General features: G+C 49.5%; 1 protein-coding gene across 2 annotated transcripts in view; it reads right to left on the bottom strand.

Annotated features, from left to right (window-relative positions):
* The window catches only part of LOC147667594 (palmitoyltransferase ZDHHC5-like), a 483,616-nt gene that overhangs the window by 67,422 nt on the left and 400,814 nt on the right, over window positions 1-15,380 (bottom strand). For both annotated transcript variants that reach the window (XM_086948798.1, XM_086948797.1), the window contains exon 10: window positions 10,755-11,629. In XM_086948798.1, the coding sequence (XP_086804924.1) occupies window positions 10,755-11,629 (875 nt within the window). The remainder of the gene's footprint in view (window positions 1-10,754; window positions 11,630-15,380) is intronic.

Consider the following 15,380-nt stretch of genomic DNA (forward strand, 5'->3'; position numbering starts at 1 on the left):
GATGGCGGAAAAAAACAATCTAAGGATGGAGCCGATGCCCATGCGCACTACCAACCAAGGGAGGAGTCACCAAGATACAAAAGACTCTCCAAGAGAAAAACAAAGTGCAATCATCCGAGCCCAACACCAGATGGCGATCTATTCATAATGTACCATCTGCAGCCCATATGCCTCGAACACAATATCAACAAGTAGGTATACAAGGGTGGACAACGGGGAGGCGGGTGGGTCAATGAGGAATCCACAGGCAGACGCTGTATCCACCAGAAAAAGCGTTACCCAAGGTAAGTAACTTGTTCTTCTGATGGATACATCTGCCAGTGGATTCCTCACCTTGTGAATAGAATCCCACAGAAGTCCCCACTCCCGGAGGAAGGTGTCCACCCTTCTATACCAGAAAATCTTGGAGAAAAGAACGTGCAAAGTATCCGTCACTCCTCACCTCGAAATCTAAGCAGTAATGCTTCGCGAAAGTGTGGAGGGAGGCCCAAGTTGCCGCTCTACAAATGTCCTCTACAGGAACACCCCTAGATAAGGCAGATGTAGAAGATTTTGCTCTAGTAGAATGAGCTCTTATACCTTCTGGAGGTTCCTTATCAGCCAAAGAGTAACAGATCTTGATGCACAAGATAATCCATCTGGAAAGGGTGCGCTTGTGCACCGCTCTGCCTTTCCAGCAGCCAGCAAAGCCCACAAAGAGCTGGTCATCCACACGATAGTCTTTAGTCCTATTGAGGTAAAAACTCACCGCCCTCTTAGGGTCCAGATGGTGAATCCGCTCCTCCTCCTTAGAAGGGTGAGGAGGAGGATAGAAGGAAGGATGGGTAATGGACTGCCCCAGATGGAAGGGCGTTACCACCTTAGGCAGAAAAGCAGCCCTGGTCCTGAGTACCATTCTATCAGCATGAATAATCAGGAATGGGGGTTTTGAACTCCAAGCTTGAAGCTCACTTACCCTCCTTGCAAGGTAATGGCAACAAGAAATACAGTCTTAAAAGACAATCTCAAGGGACACTTGTGCAAGGGCTCAAAGGGAGATCCCATCAAGTAGGTAAAGACAAGATTTAAGTCCCATTGAGGCACAATAAAAGGCGTGGGCGGAATTGTATTAGTTAGGCCCTTAATGAAGCTTAACACAATGGGTGATTTAAACAAAGACGGCTGATCCGGCAATCAAAGGAACGCAGACAAAGCCGATAAATAACCCTTCACAGTACCCAAAGCAAAGCCCTGCTGAGCTAGAGAGAGAGAGCAAATTGATGGATGTTGGACAAAGGGTCAATAGACTTCTCCCAAGTTCAAGTTCAAGTTAAAGATTTGTATAGCGCACTACTCACCCAGAGGTTCTCAAGGCGCTTGAGGGAGGGGGATGGGGGGGGGGGGGGGTACGTTACTTATCAAATATCCAGGTTTTTAGTTGTTTTCTGAAGGAGAGGTGGTTCTGTGTAAGGCGGAGGTGGGTCGGGAGAGAATTCCAGGTTTTGGCCGCTAAGTAGGAGAAGGATCTTCCCCCCATGGTGGATCTTTGGATGTGTGGAATCGCGGCGAGGGCTTGATTGGACGATCGTAGTTGGCGGGTGGGGGTGTAAAAGGTCAGGCGCGTGTTGAGGTATATTCGGGTCCTAGGTCGTAAAGGGCTTTGTGTGCGTGGGTGAGGAGACGGAACGTTATTCTCTTGTTGACGGGGAGCCAGTGGAGGTCTTTCAGGCGACCGGAAATGTGAGCTTGGCGGGGATGTCTAGGATGAGTCTGGCTGAGGCGTTCTAGATGCGTTGGAGTTTTTTCTGTAGTTTGGCTGTGGTTCCGGCGTAAAGGGTGTTTCCGTAGTCCAGTCGGCTTGTGACTAGTGCATGGGTGACTGTCTTTTTTGTTTCGGTGGGGATCCAACAGAAGATTTTTTTGAGCATACGTAGCATGATGATGAGACGGCGTTGACTTGTCTGGTCGAGAGGGAGGAGTCCAGGATGAAGCCCAGGTTACATGCGTGATCCGTTGGTTTGGGTGCGTTTCCCAGGGCCGGTGGTCACCATGAGTTATCCCAAGCGGAGGGGGATGATCCTAAGATGAGGACTTCCGTTTTGTCTGAGTTCAGTTTTAAACGGCTGTTCTTCATCCACTCGGCCACTTCTTTCATCCCGTCGTGTAGGTTGGTTTTGGCGGAGTTTGGGTCTTTGGTGAGGGAGAGGATCAGCTGGGTGTCGTCTGCGTAGGAGATGATGTTGAGGTTGTGTTGGCGCGCGATGGATGCGAGGGGACTCATGTATACGTTGAAGAGGGTGGGACTGAGTGATGATCCTTGTGGAACGCCGCAGATGACTTCAGTGGCTTCCGATTTGAAAGGGGGGAGGCGGACTCTCTGGGTTCTTCCAGCGAGGAACGAGACAATCCAGTCCAATGCTTTTCCTTGTATTCCGACGTTGCTGAGGCGTTGTATAAGGGTGCTATGACAGACTGTGCCGAAGGCTGCGGAGAGGTCAAGTAGGATGAGGGCAGCTGTTTCTCCGCTGTCCAGTAGAGTTTGAATGTCGTCTGTTGCTGCGATGAGGGCGGTCTCAGTGCTGTGTTTGGCTCGGAAGCCGGACTGTGATGGGTCGAGGGAGCCGTTGGATTCGAGGAAGGCGGCGAGCTGACTGTTGACGGTTTTCTCAATGACTTTGGCAGGGAAAGGGAGGAGCGAAATGGGGCGGTAGTTCTTAAGTTCAGTGGGGTTTGCTGTGGGTTTCTTCAGGAGGGCGCTGAGTTCGGCATGTTTCCAGCTTTCCGGGAAGGTAGCGGAATTGAGGGAGCAGTTGATGACATCTCGGAGATGGGGTGCGATAATGGAGTCTGCCTTGTTGAAAATGTGGTGGGGACATGGGTCGGTTGGCGAACCTGAGTGGATGGAGTTTATCAAGCGGATGGTGTCTTCAGTGGTGATTGGGTTCCAGGCTCAAAGGTTGTTAGTGGGGGGTTTTTGTTCGGAGGTAGGTGGGGTGGATTGGTCGCCAAAGCTGTTATGTATGTCAGCAATCTTGTTGTGGAAGAACGAGGCTAGAGAGTCGCAGAGGTCTTGAGAGGGAGTGATGTCGTTGGTGCCGGCAGTGGGGTTGGTAAACTTTTTGACGATGTTGAATAGTTCCTTGCTGTTGTGGGCGTTGTTGTCGAGTCGATCCTTTAATGCTGATGTCTTGGTGGTTCTGATCAGTTGGTGGTGTTTGCATTGAACCAGGGGGCTTTTTTGCTACCTTGTATGATTTGATGTTTTTTCAAGGGTGCTAATTCGTCAGCGCTGTGGGTGATCCAATGTGTGAGGTTGATGGCTGCTTGGTTATGATTTGGTAGGAGGGTTTTGATGAAGCGATGTGAAGAGCTGGTCGGTGGTAATTTTATTCCAGTTTCTGCGGGGGATTGGTTGTGGGTGGTTGTGGGTCGTGGTCTTTTTGTAGTTGATGTGAACGCAGCTGTGGTCCGTCCAATGGAGTCCTGTGGCGTGGTTGAAGGAGATGTGCTTGCTAGAGGAGAAGATTGGGTCGAGCGTGTGCCCGGCATAGTGGGTGGGGGTGTCTACAAGTTGTTTGAGTCAGATTGGCGAGGTTGTCCAGAAGGGTGGTGGTGTTGCTGTCGTTCTTTTCCGGGTGGAAGTTGAGGTCTCCCAGTAGAATGTAGTCCTCGGAGGGGAGGGCGTGTGGGCTGATGGAGTCCGTGATGTCTTCGCTGAATTGTGTGCGGGGGCCAGGTGGTCTGTAGATGAGGGTGCCTCCGAGTGTGGTCTTGGGGTCGATGTGAATCTGGAAGTGAAGGTGTTCGGCAGCTGCGAGGGTGTCATCAGAACTGGTCGTGATGCGGATGGTGTTCTTATGGACGATGGCGATGCCTCCCCCTGTTTGGTTGATGCGGTCCTTTCGGATAATCTTGTAGCCGTCCGGGATGGCTATGGCGATGTCGGGCGCTGATGAGGCGTTCATCCAGGTTTCTGTAAGAAAGGCGACGTCCGGCGATGTGGTGTCTAGTAGGTTCCAAAGTTCAGTTGCGTGTTTGTGAACCGAGCGGGTATTGAGCAGGATACACTTCAGGTGGTTAGTTACGGAGCTCTGTTTGGAGTTTGTGGATTTGGTGTGGGTCCTGATGCTGTCGAACTTGCAGGAGTGGCAGGTGAAGGGTCCATGGGTGTGTCCTGGGGCGGCTTGGTAGCAGACTGGGAGACGGCCGGGGTTTAGTGCTGAGAGGGCGGTGGCGTCGTACGTTATGCGGGTGGAGTGGATTTTGCGGGGGCCAGGGGGTTTGGTGCTGGGCGCGGTCCAGGCGCAGACTGGCGTAGACGGGCTTAATTTTGGCGCACCTTCAGTGGGTAGAGCCTTAACTTTCCGTGGGAGGGAGGAGCAGCTGGGAGGCGGGAGCGGGGTGGAGAGCCGGGCTGGGAGGCACAACAACAAACACCAAAATGGCAGCAAAACCAAAAGCAAAACAGGACGAGATTGGGGCACAACCTTAATAATCGCTATTAAATGGGCAGTGGCACCGGCACAATCAGGCACAAATAATTAAAGCAGGCAAAGCGAGCAATGCACAGTTGAATAATAATTGAAGAGCAGTCTAGCAGTAAAGCGCTACGAGATCGATATAATCAGGCAAAATTAATTGCAGTAAGCAGTGTGCAATTGAATTCAATGGCAATGAGCAGTCTGGCAGTAAGCGCTACGATACCAATTATTGAGCAGGCAGCAGCGTGAGGAGCGACCGCTTTTGACCACCTATAGGAATAGATAGAGTTGGTGGAGAGACGTCTGGCGGACAAAATAACATCCACCACGTCAGAAGAAAGAAAGAATTCAGATTGCCCTGTTCAATCTCCAGCCATGAAGGTGTAAGCTCTAGAGGTGGGGGTGCAGATCCTGCCCCTGCGACTGCGAGAGAAGGTCTGCCCTGAGAGGGAGACCGAGCGGAGAGCACGAGGATGGGTGGAGAAGATCTGTGTACCACACCCTTCTTGGCCAATCCGGGACGATCAATATGACTTGGGCCCGGTCTTGGCGCATCTTCCTCAGAACCCGAGGAATCAAGGGTATGGGAGGAAACACGTAAAGGAGTTGTGAGCCCCAACTCAACTGAAACGCGTCCCCCAAATCTCCCTGCATCGGATACTGGAGACTGCAGAATGAAGGGCAGTGAGCATTCTCGTGAGTGGCAAACAGGTCCACCCGAGGAGTTCCACCACGTCCGAAAGACGTGATGAACCACCTCTGGATGGAGCCTCCACTCGTGGTCGGCAGAGAACTGCCGTCAGACTGACTGCACGCACGTTCATAACTCCGGTTAGATGATTTGCCATCAGACAAATCTGATGGTCCTGATCCCAGGACCAGAGGAACAGAGCCTCTCTACAGAGACAATGCGACCCAACACCTCTCTGCTTGTTGACATACCACATCGCGGTAGTGTTGTCAGTCAGGACTTGAACCGACTGACCGCAAAGGGAAGGGAGGAAGGCCTTGAGTGCCAAACGTATCGCCCGTAACTCTAGAAGGTTGAGGTGAAGCAACCTTTCCTCTGGAGCCCAAAGAACCTTCATCTCTAGGTCCCTCAGATGAGCACCCCACCCTAGAGTGGATGCATCCGTTATCACTGTGGCCACTGATGGAGGCAGATGAAAAGGCTTTCCCTGAGACAGATTGCCTTCCACGCTCCACCAAGACAGATCCACTGCAGCTTCTCTGGAGATCCTCACAGACTCCCCGAGATCTCCATTGTGCTGATATCATTGCCTGCAGAGGCACCACTGGAGCGCCCTCATGTGCCAGCGTGCATGGTTGACCAACAGAATGCAGGAAGCAAATAGACCGAGCAGGCGTAGGACCTTCAGGATTGGAACCACTGCTTCATTGTAAAACAAGGGAATCATTTCCTGAATGTCGAGAATCCTTTATGGAGGAGGGAATGCTCGACAGACAGTAGCATCCAGTACCGCCCCTAAAAACAGGTTGGGCTGAGAGGGCACCAGGTGAGACTTGGGCACATTTATCGAAAAACCCAATTTGTACAACAGCTGAGTTGTAAGTTGCAGATGATGACACCTTCTCCGGCGACTCTGCTTTGATCAGCCAGTCGTCCAGATAGGGGAAAACTGGAATCCCCGATCTCCTGAGATGGGCTGCCACCACTGCCATCACCTTGGTGAAGACTTGAGGTGCAGTAGTAGGTCCAAACAGAAGGACCGCAAACTGATAATGTTGTGCCCCTATTGTAAAACGGAGATACTTCCTGTGCGACTTCAGGATCGGGATATGAAAGTACGCGTCCTGCAAGTCGATCGACACCATCCAATCCTCCTGTTGCAGCGCTTGAAGAACCAGCACAAGGCTGAGCATCTTGAACTTTTCCTGCTTCAGAAAAAGGTTCAAGATCCTGAGATCCAGGATTGGACGTAACCTGCCATCCTTTTTGGGTATCAGGAAATATCGGGAGTAGCACCCCTGACCCCTTTCCTGCTCTGGAACCACCTCTATCGCACCTTTTTTCAACAAAGTTAGAACTTCCTCCTGCAGGAGAAGAAGGTGGTGCTCTGAGCAAGCCCCTTGGCAAGAAGGGTAATTTGGAGGGAATTCCCGAAAGGGAAGAGCATACCCATTCTCCACAAGATTGAGAACCCAAAAGGTCTGTAGTGTCCGATTCCCAATCTTGCAGAAAATGAGTAAGCCGACCCCCCCCACAGGACCAACATGACCCAGAATGGTGGATCTAGGGCTGCTTTGCTGTGGCAATAGGAGGCGAGGTAGAGGAGGGGAGGTAGAGGAGGAGGAGGAGGAGGAGGAGGGGGGCTGACTACTTCGTGGGCGACCTCTATTCTTGCCCCTGTAGGATCTATACAAGGTGTTTTGCTGCTGCTGCTGCTGCTGAGGTTGTTTGTAGGACCGAAAGGACGATCTCCCAAAACCTCTGTACCTCCTAAACAATTAATCCCTAGGCGGAGTCTGAAGACCTAGAGACTTGGCCGTTGCTTTACTATCCTTAAATCTGTCTAGGGCTGCATCCGCTTTCTTGCCAAAGAGACCAGAGCCATCAAAAGGTAGATCCAAAAGAGTTGCCTGTACATCTGGGGATTTAAGCCAGGCACCACTTCTTGCAGCCACAGAAGACCCCATGACCCTGCTAACAGAGTCCGCCGTGTCCAAACCACTCTGAATCACCAAACGAGCAGCCGCTTGAGTGTCCTGTAACACCTCATTAAAAAAAATTCTGTCTTCCTCGGACAATTTAGGGGCAAGTTGTTTCGCCGAATCCATTAGGGCATGGATACAGTGTCCCAAAAGACAGCTGGCATTAGTTGACTTAAGGGCCATGCTAGCTGAAGAAAACACCTTTTTAGCAGACTGGTCAAATGTCTTTGACTCTGTCAGCTGGAACCTATGGAAAGGCACCAGAAGACCTCTTTGAACAGGCAGCCTTGATCACTAGACTCTTAGAGGAAGGATGGGATGATAGAAAGTCAGGATCCCCTGGAGCCACCCTGTATCTCCTGGTAATAGCCTTAGACACTGCTGGAGCCGAAAATGGTTTGCGCCAGACCTCCAATAATTGCCTCATTAAACAGTAGCAGAGGTTCTACAACAGAAGTAGGAGAGTGAAGAACTTGTCAGAATATTAGATTTAAATTCAACAGAAGGAAGCTGAAGGTCCTAAAGTTCTGCTGCCTTTGTAATCACGGTGTGGTAGGGACCACATCCTTTGATGGAGCTTCAGATACAGGCGAAAGCCCTCACTCAGGAGACCTATCAAGGCCACTTGCCTCTTAACTCCATAACACAGTCATCAGAGTCCTCAACCTCACCTTCCTCAATTTCTTACAAGCGAAATGTCTGCTCCTCCAAAACCCTCTGGGCTTCTCTCCTAGACCTTATTCTAGGCACCGACGCCGGTGGAGCCAAGACAGACTCCGAAGGACCTGGAGCTGACGTCGTACACAGATCCGTTGGCACAGCCTGCGCCGATCGAGGTCGACCTGACGGTGCCGGTGAAATTCCAAAACGGTGGAAACGGCGTATACGTCCTTGGTGCCGGGAAATTCCAATACGGCGCCTACAGAAGAAATGGCATAAACGGGGCCTGGGCATAACCCTGAGGAAGCCCCAGATTAAACGCTAATGGACCCATGGGACCCGAAGGCGCTCCAGAGGGGTACATAAGTCTATAGAATACTCCATACATCGCATTTAGATTATGCAAAGGATCTTGACCCGGGCCAGGAAATGGAGGGTAGGCCCCCGGGACAGACTCCGATGTAGGTGTTACGGTGTTCGGGCAGCCGGCGCCGACAGCAGATCCGATGGAGTAGCCTGCTCATCCGGCACATGACCCTCTTCTACTGGAGCCGGAGAATGCTCCGAAGTTGGTGACGGAGCCGGCGTCTGAGATGGAACTGGAGAAGCTGCAGGTGAAGCCGATCTCACCCGAGAAGCTGGATTCGAGGGAGAAGGAGACACAAAGTCCTTACAACGTCGATGGACTGGAGAAGTCGACTTCGGCGCCACCTCTTTATCAAAATGGCGTTTAGAAGAGTGCCTCTTCTTCTTCTTGGATCTTGAAGCATGCCAGACGTCGATTTCGAGCTCGACCTGGAGCGTGACCTCGACCTTCTTCCTCTTTTCTCTTTCCTCATCTTTGCCATGAAGAGCTTCGCTTCTCTTTCATTCAAAGCCTTCAGTTTCATTTTCCTACAACAGGCACATCCCTCGAACACCAAACGCAGTCTTCATGCGGATCTGTAATGGACATATGTCCTCCGCACTCCCTGCAGGGCTTGAACCCGGACTTCCTCGACAACATCCTTGAAAGGAAACAAGCAGCAGCACAGGAATACAGCCAGAAACACAAAGTAGCAAGAGAAACTACGGAGAGTCCTAGAAAAACCGTTAGCGCCGAAGGTGCGGAAAAAAGGGAACTGACGTCATCACGTTGACGAGGCTCCTTTATGGCTCCAGGGACATCAGCAGGGTCGCGAGCGGAGCCATGATTCTATGACGAAGATGTTAATCTTGACTGCCACTGAGAGCAACTCGAGATCCCGGATCTCAGCTGCCCTCTTCACCACCACGGAATATGCCGCCAACTCCTCCATACTCACGGTAGAGGGGAGAAAGCATAGCAGTATGTGGGGATGTGTCCAGATCAATGGCATCACCAAGTTCCTCACACCAGTCCATACCTTCCAGACCTTCTGACTGGTATTCGAAAAGGTCTAGCAACCACTCCCATTCTTACATAATAGGGCTCAGGCACTGACCTAGGACATGTGGGTAATGTTCGCGCTGGAATCTTCATTGCTCGACTCAGTTTTGGATTAGTGGATAGAAATGGGCTGGTGCCGCAGGGAGCATCGAAGTTGGGGTCTGGGGAGGTCGCTGTGGCACGACCGATGCAGGTTCGGATATGTGAAAGAGTCAATGGGGCCAACTGGAGGTGAGGCCAAATCAGAACCAGATGGAGTCCCATCTGATCTCGCAGGGCCGAAAGGCACGCTGGAGAGGTCGGACCTCTCTAATGCACGGAGCATGGCCTCGTAAAATTCCTTTCCCTGAGCGGGGGCCGCTCTGGTTCCTGGAAAAGCTGGGAGGCTTGGAGTCGACCCTGGCAACGATTTTGCAGAACCGTGCCTCGAACGTCGATACTCCTTTGTCCCATCAGCCGAAGAAAGAGGAGAAGTCAAAGCAAGCTACAACTTCTTATGCTTCTTTCCCAAATGCACCGTGACCTGGAATGGGAGGAAAAAGACTTGCGGTTCCTGGAGCGGTTCCACGACCTTCCTCTTGATCAGGAGCGAGAACTCCGTTGCATCGCTTGTTGGGCTGCTAGCCACTTCAGGGATTGCTTCCTCAAAGCCTTTGGTGCCATGGCCCGGCAGTCCGAGCACGACTTTAAGTCGTGGTCATGCTTAAGACACCACAGACACATGAAGTGTGGGTCTGTTACTTACATGGCACGATGACAGGCACCCCATATCCTCGACAACACTAGGAGGAAGAATTCCTCAAAATAGAAAAATGTTGAAAGAATTTTGTCAAACACTGATGGAGGGATTAGCTCTTTCTCCAGATCAGTGCTAACTGGTGCGGGAAAGAAATAAACTAACGGCAGCGATCAGAGGTGGCGCCTATAAATGTGACGCGGATGTGACACGGATGTCACTTCTGGTGTCGACGACGCCACACAGAGTAGAAAGACACCACATACTGGCGCACAGGGGTACTTCTCACGCAAAAAAATCTTCCGGATCCAGTCTGACACCTGGGAAATTCAAAGGTAAAGAATCCATGGCTAGATGTCTATCAGATACTGGTTGCCATGGACCTTGTGTTCTGGGATACGTCTCACAAGGAGCAAAACAGATCAGTAACCATCACTGTGCTGCATACTGGAATTGTGGTGGTCACATGAATTATCTTCAGGAGCCAGTGCAGCTTTTTCCTCTGTGTGGCAGCATGGCTATAAGAACACGTTACTTTCATTTTCTCCATTGGGACTAAAACTTTAAGACCGGTATTTAATGTTAGAATGCATTTTTTGATACTGCATATTTTAAAACAAATAATCGATGTTGAGTTTAGAAATCCCATACATATTCCTATTCACTTTATTCTGTGTATTTTTTTTCTAGTTTTTTAGAGGAGTTGCTGGACCTAACTAATGAGTGTGACTATATGCTTATGAATATTAATGAATATGTCATTTAAGAGAATATAAAATTCAGGCTTTGCATTTGTGAGGAACAAAGTAATACTTACTTGGGGGTAAGCAGTGGCTGCAGGCTGAGCTCCTCGGTTTCTGGGGCACCAGACAGATGAGCTGGCCTCTGCGTACTGTATGAGAGGGACTTGCCCAAGCTGGGATGGTACGGTGATGGCTGATGGTCTGGAGACCCTAGAGATCGCCCCCGCAAACTCTGGAAGGATGAGTCCATTGGTTTTCCATACCTAGGAGGTACTGGACGTGTTAAAGGGTTCTTCACCAGTGGCGATCGTTTGGAATCGTCCGAGGAGGAACTGGTTCGAGGGGCATTGCTGGAGCCTGGGGTGGACTGAATGCCTGAGTCCACCATCCCCTGCTCCTCCTCTCTTGTTGGAGATTGCTGGAGAAGGCGTTCCCGTTCCTGTCGGGACGTCAAGATCTGCCGGGAGAGATTGTCATAGTGCACAGGTGAGTCCTCCCGGCAAGCCTTGGGAGAACCAGAAAGTACAGGAATACGGTGCAAGTCAGCCTCCCGCTGCTGTGCAATCTTAGCAGAGAGGAAAGCTGAAGTGTAGCCCACTGATTCAGGCCCAGTCTGGACAGACTCAAAGTCTGGGCTGTCGGAGGGTGTGAGGAGGCTATCATAGGAAAGGCTCCCATTTCTTGTCTGATTCACCAAACTCTTGTAGGACGTTGATGTAGTGCCCTCGGATCGGATGGATGGCAGCTGGCCCATCTCAAAGCTAGTTCCTTGTGCAGACTTCAGGCTAGAGGAGCGGGAGCCACTGGAAAGAGGATCGAAGTGAAAACTCTTCCCAAAAGTTGGAGAACGGAAGTTTTCAGGTTCCAGGCTTGGCTCCGAGCAGTAATTGTTTTGGCGGCTGCAATCTGCCATGGAATGGGCCTCCTTCAGGCTGTCTCCACGACTCAGCTATGAGAGGAAGATGGGGAAACCAGAGTAAGCAAATGTTTTTTCATTAGGGTCAGTTTGGGCAGGTCTAAAAACTGAGGGAGGCAAAGGGCGAGCAACAGTGATCAGCACACAGGAGGAGAATATGTTTATCAGAGACAGTACAGACAAATCCAGAGAGAGGAATAGCAATTCAAAACAAAGGCAGCTCAAGCCCAAACATTGGCAGTGAAAGGTAAAGGCAGGGACTGAAAGACACAGGCAGCGGCAGAGATGGAGGGAAAGACCTTGATAGAGACAGGTAGAGCCAGACCAACAGGTGTAGGAGGTCAGTAATAGCAACACAATCGGACTAGATGATTTCTGAGCAAGACATTGAAGTAGGTAAAGAGAAAAAACATTAACAGAGAAGTGGGCCACTGGTCCAAAACCAGAGGAACAAAGATTTACAGACCAAGATGTCAGCATGCAGTAAAAATGCAGTGGTAATGTAGTTGTATCAAAAACATAGAATGCTTCTCAATTCGTTTACAAAAAGGTTATATGTTGCGTTTTAACAACAGCAAATACAATACAGGATGGCTGAGTGAGGCAGGTCATGGATAAGTGTTCACAGTGAATCATTCCGTCAATAGGAACAAAATAAGAACATTCATAAACTGACATACTGCATCATCCCTTAACTTTCCCAACCCACTGCCCTCAGCTCCCTTCAAAATGCTGCAGGGCAGGAAAATGAAAACAAGAAATTCAAAGATCATCCACTCGCCTCAGAAATCCCACAGTGAAGGTAAGGGCACTAGGTTCAGGCACTCACAATCAACACACACATGCCTACTATAAAAACGCAAACCAGATCGAATGCTCGGAGCCGGGTGTCACAGCTAAGGCTCCATATGCGACCAGCATGTAATCTGCCAGGGGCTCTCTTTAGATTACCTATGAGGCTTTCCATAACTACAACCTACGAAACTCGCATACCATAGTGAAATAAGTGGGCATCCTTCTTCACTGCCCCCAGACACTGTCAAATCACGATGCAGTCCGCCCAAAGGCTATTTCAGCCTACTCCTGTTTTTGCTGGTAGAAGTAAACTCAATACCTCATTCCACAAGGGCATAAGTATGGGAGATGCTCATATGATGCCGTTTCTGTTCTCTACTCCATAGACGTGACTGGTAAGGAAAATGCTACCAACCAGTATGCATCTGTTCTTGGCATGTAGAGCTGCAGAGTTGTACACTATGCATAGATCGCCACCTAGTGTTGGGCCCGGATGTTTGCAGTTTGTTGTTGTCCTGAAAAGTTCTTTGGAAGTCACAAGATAGGTGACTCCTCCTTAGGACCACATTGCGCATGGGCATCGGCTCCATCCCCAGATTGTTTTTCGCCATTAGGGAAATGATGGAGCTTTGCAAGTACAGAAAGGATGCCCGTGTAATTTGTATCTAATTAAGATAATACTGGAACAGATAAGGATAGCCGGGGAGGCATGTACAACTCTGCAACTCTACATGCCAAGAACAGATGCATACTGGTAAGTAGCATTTTCCGTTCAAGGCATATGACCTGCAGATTGTACACTATGCATAGATTATATAGCAGTACCCACTCTTAGCGGCGACCTCCCCTATCTGTTGCAGTAGTTTGGAATAGTGTTTTGAGAACAGCCTGGCCTGCATTAGCTTGTTGTTTTGTTTGCACATCTATACAATAGTGTTTTGTGAATGTGTGCGGTGTAGCCCATGTGGCTGCTCTGCAGATGTCATCTAGGGGAATGTTCCCTTAAAATGCCATTGAAACCCCTATCTTTCTTGTAGAATGGGCTTTAGGAGGAACAGATACGTTTAGCTTTGTGGTAGCAAATCTGTATGCATTTGACAATCCATCTGGCTATTCCAGATTTTGAAATGGGATTGCCCTTGTGTGGTGGTGAGAAAGCTACAAAAAGTTGTTTTGTCTTCCAAAAGGGTTGTGTCCTTTCTATGTAGTATAGCAATGCTCTTTTGACATCTAAAGTGTGAAGGGCTCTTTCTGCTACTGACTGTGGTTGCGAGAAGAAAACGGGCAGTTCCAGAGATTGATTGAGATGGAATGGAGAAATGACTTAAAGCAGGAATGTTGGATTGGTACGCAGAACAACCTTATTTTGATGCATTTGCAAAAAGCGTTCTTGAATGGTTAGTGCTTGTAGTTCACTAACTCTGCGCAGGAGAGTAATAGCTACTAGGAACGCAACCTTCCAGGTTAAAAATTGTAATTCACATTTGTGTAGGGGTTTGAAGGGAGGCCCCATTAGCTGTGTGAGACCGACGTTTAAATTCCATACAGGTGAAGGTGGTACTCTGGGAGGAATTATTCTCTTAAGGCCTTCCATAAAGGCTTTAATGGCAGGCACTCTGAATAGAGATAGATGTTGTCTGTTTTACAGATATGCGGCTATTACAGCAAGATGTAGTCTAATAGACGTATAGGCTAAGTTGCATCTTTGGAGGTGCAGTAAGTATCCTATGATGTGTTGAACAGACACATCTAGGGGATTAATATAGTTATTGTGACAATATATTACAAATCGTCTCCACTTGGCTGCATAACATGCCCTCGTGGTTAGATGTCTAGCTTCTTTTATGACATTCATGCAGTCTGGAGGAAGGTTCAGATATCCAAATTCAAGGACTTCAGGAGCCAGATCGCAAGGTTGAGCTGAGCTGGGTCCGGGTGTCTGATTTCTCTACGGTTCTGTGTTGAGAGGTGTGGAGACAGGTGTAATTTTTGGTGCGGTACTACAGACAGTTGTAGCAGTGTGGTGTACCACGGTTGTCTGGCCCACGTTGGAGCTACTAGGAAGAGGGTCAGAGAATGCTGCTGTACTTTGCGTACTACTAGTGGATTGAGTGGTAGAGGTGGAAAAGCGTACGCAAATCTGTTTGACCAATTCATTCATATCGCATTGCCTTTGGACAGTGGGTGTGGATATCTGAGGGCGAAGCTTGGGCATTTTGCATTTTAGTCGGTGGCAAATAGGTCTATCTGAGGTTGTCCCCACATCTGAAAGAATGGTTGAAGTACTTGCATATTTTGTACTCCTGGGACATGTTGGGCTAGAAGGAATATGTTCTGAGGTATGGCCCACCTCCATATTTCCTGTGCTAGTTGAGATAGTTGCAGGGAGTGCGTGCCTCCTTGCTTCTGTATGTAATACATTGCTGTCATGTTGTCTGTGCGGACTAATACAGCTTTGTTTGCTACTTGCTTCTGGGAAGCTTTTAGTGCCAGGAATATTACTAGTAACTCCAGATGATTGATGTGGAGTAAGTTTTGTTGCAGCGTCCAATTGCCTTGCATGGTGTGTTGCAGTAGGTGGGCTCCCCAGCCGGAGAGCGATGCATCCGCAGTCAAGATTATCTGAGGAACTGGCTGTAGGAACGGTCGTCCCTTGGAAAGGTTTTGGTGTTCCCCCACTGCAGAGAGCAATGAGTTCGACCGTCTAACAACACTAGGTCTGTTAAGTAACCTTGAGCCTGGTTCCATTGACGTGATAGGCACTCTCGTAGAGGACGCATTAAAAGTCTTGCATGGGGTACTATGAAGATGCAAGAGGCCATCATCCCTATGAGTTGCATGAACACTCTTGCTGGGAGGGAGTGTTGCGACTGAAACTGTTAGGAGAGATTGCATGCTGGCTATACTTGCTGGGGTGGGATAAGCTAGCGCCTGGAGATGCTCTAGGAGGTGCAATTCTTTTACTTTCTTCCAGGAATCGTTTTATGAC

The sequence above is a fragment of the Lissotriton vulgaris genome, unplaced genomic scaffold, assembly GCF_964263255.1.
Source record: "Lissotriton vulgaris unplaced genomic scaffold, aLisVul1.2 SCAFFOLD_409, whole genome shotgun sequence".
NCBI lineage: Eukaryota > Metazoa > Chordata > Amphibia > Caudata > Salamandridae > Lissotriton > Lissotriton vulgaris.